Source organism: Monopterus albus, unplaced genomic scaffold, assembly GCF_001952655.1.
Source record: "Monopterus albus unplaced genomic scaffold, M_albus_1.0 scaffold26.1, whole genome shotgun sequence".
NCBI lineage: Eukaryota > Metazoa > Chordata > Actinopteri > Synbranchiformes > Synbranchidae > Monopterus > Monopterus albus.
Window position 1 is genome coordinate 1,696,084 of NW_018127906.1, and position 3,401 is coordinate 1,699,484.

General features: G+C 48.5%; 1 protein-coding gene across 1 annotated transcript in view; it reads right to left on the bottom strand.

The window, feature by feature from the left end:
- LOC109957437 (DNA excision repair protein ERCC-6-like) overlaps nt 1-3,401 on the bottom strand; it is an 18,124-nt gene that overhangs the window by 9,207 nt on the left and 5,516 nt on the right. Inside the window, exon 3 of the mRNA XM_020595328.1 lies at nt 294-2,793. Coding sequence (XP_020450984.1) covers nt 294-2,793 — 2,500 coding nt within the window. The remainder of the gene's footprint in view (nt 1-293; nt 2,794-3,401) is intronic.

The window sequence follows — 3,401 nt, forward strand, 5'->3', positions numbered from 1 at the left end:
CTGACTCTGGATGATGTGTCTGATTTGAAGCTTGAATTGGATGCTCGCAAGACAGACAGTCTTTTGTTCTGCAGGGGGGTGATACGAGACTGAGTCAAGTCCATCTTAGAGTCATAGCATTTAGAGTGTGAATTTCCACTTATCTGTTGTTCATGTTCATCAGGTGCTGTAATGTTCGCCGGGCTGCCCTCACCTGCTGATGCAACTGCAACCTCAGACATTGTTGATTGGTACATTGATTGGTCTGCCATATCACCTGCTGCAGCATCAGTGGCCTCCAACTTCAAGGACTCCTCAATCACTTCCTGAGGAGAGTTATCTGCTGTATCCAAGTAGCTCTTCTCCTGCTTGGCAGATTGGTGTTTTGGAGAATCCAGGTCCTGGTGTTCAAGCTTGTCTTGGCCTACTTCTACAACAGGCTGTTCCTCTGTCATGCTCTCATCTTCAGTTAGATCAGTGACTTCATTTCTCAGATTCTGCTGGCCGTCCTCCTTGCCAGAATCCGAGTGGCCCATTTCCACTGCAACCGCTGAGGTGCTGAAGTTGCTGTCAAGTTGTGGATGTGAAGGACTTTGTCTTGGGTTTCTTGGCTTTTTCTCTTCAGACCCCTCTCTGTTGCTGTTGTCCCCTGGTGGTCTGAGCCAGGCTGGTTCTGTGCTGGAAGCCATGCTCGCTGCCAGCTGCATCTGCAGATCTGACTCTGCCTTCATCAACTCCTGAGCCTTCTGGACCCGCCCTTCGATGTAACGGTGCTCCTCCTGGTCTTCCACAGTCTCATCGTGATTGATGTCAAGTGAAAACATGAGGTCATGGTCAGAGATCCCAAACATCTCCATAGCGTGCAGGTGGGCAATGTGCTCGTCCAGCTGGCGGTCTGTCCGTCGGTGCCTGGAGTGTAGGGCCTGGAGCTGCAGCTGTGTGGACGAGGACCGGCTGTCCTCCAGGGTGAACAGCTCTTTCAGCTCCTGCTTGCTGAAGTACCGAAATGGGTTCTTCTTGTCCCCAGTATTCTGTCTGATAAGGGAGTCTTTGAAAACCTGCCGCCTGTAGATCTTCTCCTCTACCGTGCCACAGGTAATCAGTCTGTAGATGATGACATTGTCAGTCTGGCCAATGCGGTACGCCCTGTCAACAGCCTGAGCGTCTGTTGCGGGACTCCAGCTGGGATCGTAGATAACTACTCGGTTTGCTGCCGTCAGGGTAATGCCAACTCCGCCAACCTGGGTGGTCAGGAGGAAGACGGAGTAACGCTTATCATTCTGGAATAAAGAGATGCGCCTCTCTCTCTCCGCAATCTGTGTTACTGTGCCGTCCAGCCTCAGCACTTTGAAACCCCTGTTGCCCAGGATGCGTTCAATGATGTCAAGCATCTTCCTGTAATGAGCAAAGACGAGTGTGCGGTGGCCTTCTAGTCTGAGCCTTTCAAGAAGTGCAAACAGGAAAACAAGTTTCCCAGACTCAGATATTAAGATGTTATCGGGAACGTTAGCGATGCTGTGAGTATCAGTTTCCATGTCTTCATTCTGTTGCCGTTTAGCTGCACTTTCCTCCAATCCCAACTTAGCTATGGCTCCAGCAGAGAGCAGTCTGGGATGGTCGCACACCTTTTTCAGTATGTTTAGCTCAGCTAAGGGGGATCTGCTGGTCATGAGCAGCTCCTTGATGTGGTCCAGTGAAATGAACTGCCTGTATATTTCCTCCTGAACTGAGCTCAGATAAGTCCAGACAATCAGGTCGTTCTTTCTTGTCAGTTTTGGCGTGACTGCTCCAGAGTCTTTCTGATGGTGTGGGACTTGGTTCTCCTTGTTGTCAGAATTTTCCTCCTTGGTTGGATGTGCACCATTCGTTTTCTCTTTCTGGATTTCAGTCTTTGTCCTGCGGAGGAAGTATGGTTTTATTATGGCCATCAGGGTTTCAGACATGCGTGAGCCCAGAGCCTTTTCCCCTGGAGTGGCGTCCTTCTCCCTGGCACGGGTGATGGGGTTCTCATACTCTGCTTTGAATGTTTTAGCAGTCCCGAGGAGAGTGCCCTGACAAGCGAAGTCGAAGAGAGCCCACATTTCTCTCAGGTTGTTCTGCACTGGAGTTCCTGTGAGAAGAACTCTGTTTTTTGATGGTATGGCATAGGCACTCTTTGCCGTTTTGGTGGCTGAAGATTTGATCTTGTGTGCCTCATCCAGGACCATATAATCCCATACAAACTCTCTGTTGTGGTATGACGAGAGCTGTTGCCAGTTGTTTAGAAGCATATTGTAGGTGGTGATGATAACCCCACCTCTCCTCTGAACTTTCTCCAAATTTCTGGTCCTCTCTGCTTTGCTAGCACCATGAAACCCTTTGACTCTAATGCCAGGAGTCCATTTGGCAAATTCCTTGGTCCAGTTTGTTAGGAGAGAAGTTGGCATGATGAGCAGAATGTGCTTAACCAGTTCATTATCGTACATACCGGAGAGGAAAGATATGACCTGTATGGTTTTACCGAGGCCCATGTCGTCAGCCAGAATCCCCCCCTTACGACCATCTCTGTAGAGACTGTATAAGAAGGCCACTCCATGTCTTTGGTAGTCATAAAGTTTGTCATGCAAGTCCTTAAAAAGCATAAGCCCACAGTTTTTCACATTGACATACTCTTCATCTTCATCCTTCAAGTCATCCTGAGCAATAAAGTCTTCAATTTTCTTTATCCTGCTCTCAAGTTTTTGACTCTGCTGAATGTTGTGAGCTGACTTGAAGAACTGAAGCGCTTTGTGCAAATCGCCTTCTCTCACAGCGTCTTTACCATCCTGAACCAGTCTGAAAGAAACAAGACAGGACATCCCTGGGTTACATAAATGAAGACAGTGCTGCTGGTCAAAACTACTTTGTTTATGGAGTAATCTGACAATTATTGTCAGGTCCGCTCGGCGCAGCCTGCCTCTCGTCTTCCTTTCTCACTCTCGTCCTGCGGGATCGGCACCTCAGCTGTGTTGCATTCAGTCATCATTGACTCGTTGGTTGTAGCGCACAGCAGAGGCACATTCCTGTGATTACTCCTACCTTATTTAAATCTCTGGCAGACTCTCTGTCATCGCCGGAGCATTAACGAAATGAGGAACTAACTCTGCATGGTTATGCATTGTATGTACATGTGTTTTACTCGTTTTTGCGATTGGATTTTCAACGCTGACAGTCCCTGTGCTGTTGATTATCTTTCAGAACGTAGTACACATGTGTTAAGCAAAACGTAATCAGGATAGCCGCTGACAGTCCCTGCGCAGTTGATGTCGGTGCATTTGTTACTCTTTTTCACCTGTCCGTCCTGATCCTCCTACTCTCCTGGTCTCGTTGGTCTGTCTACTCCTCTGCTCATCCAGGTATCCTCAGCCGTCACAGCCCCACCCTGTTTATGTACTGTCCAAACC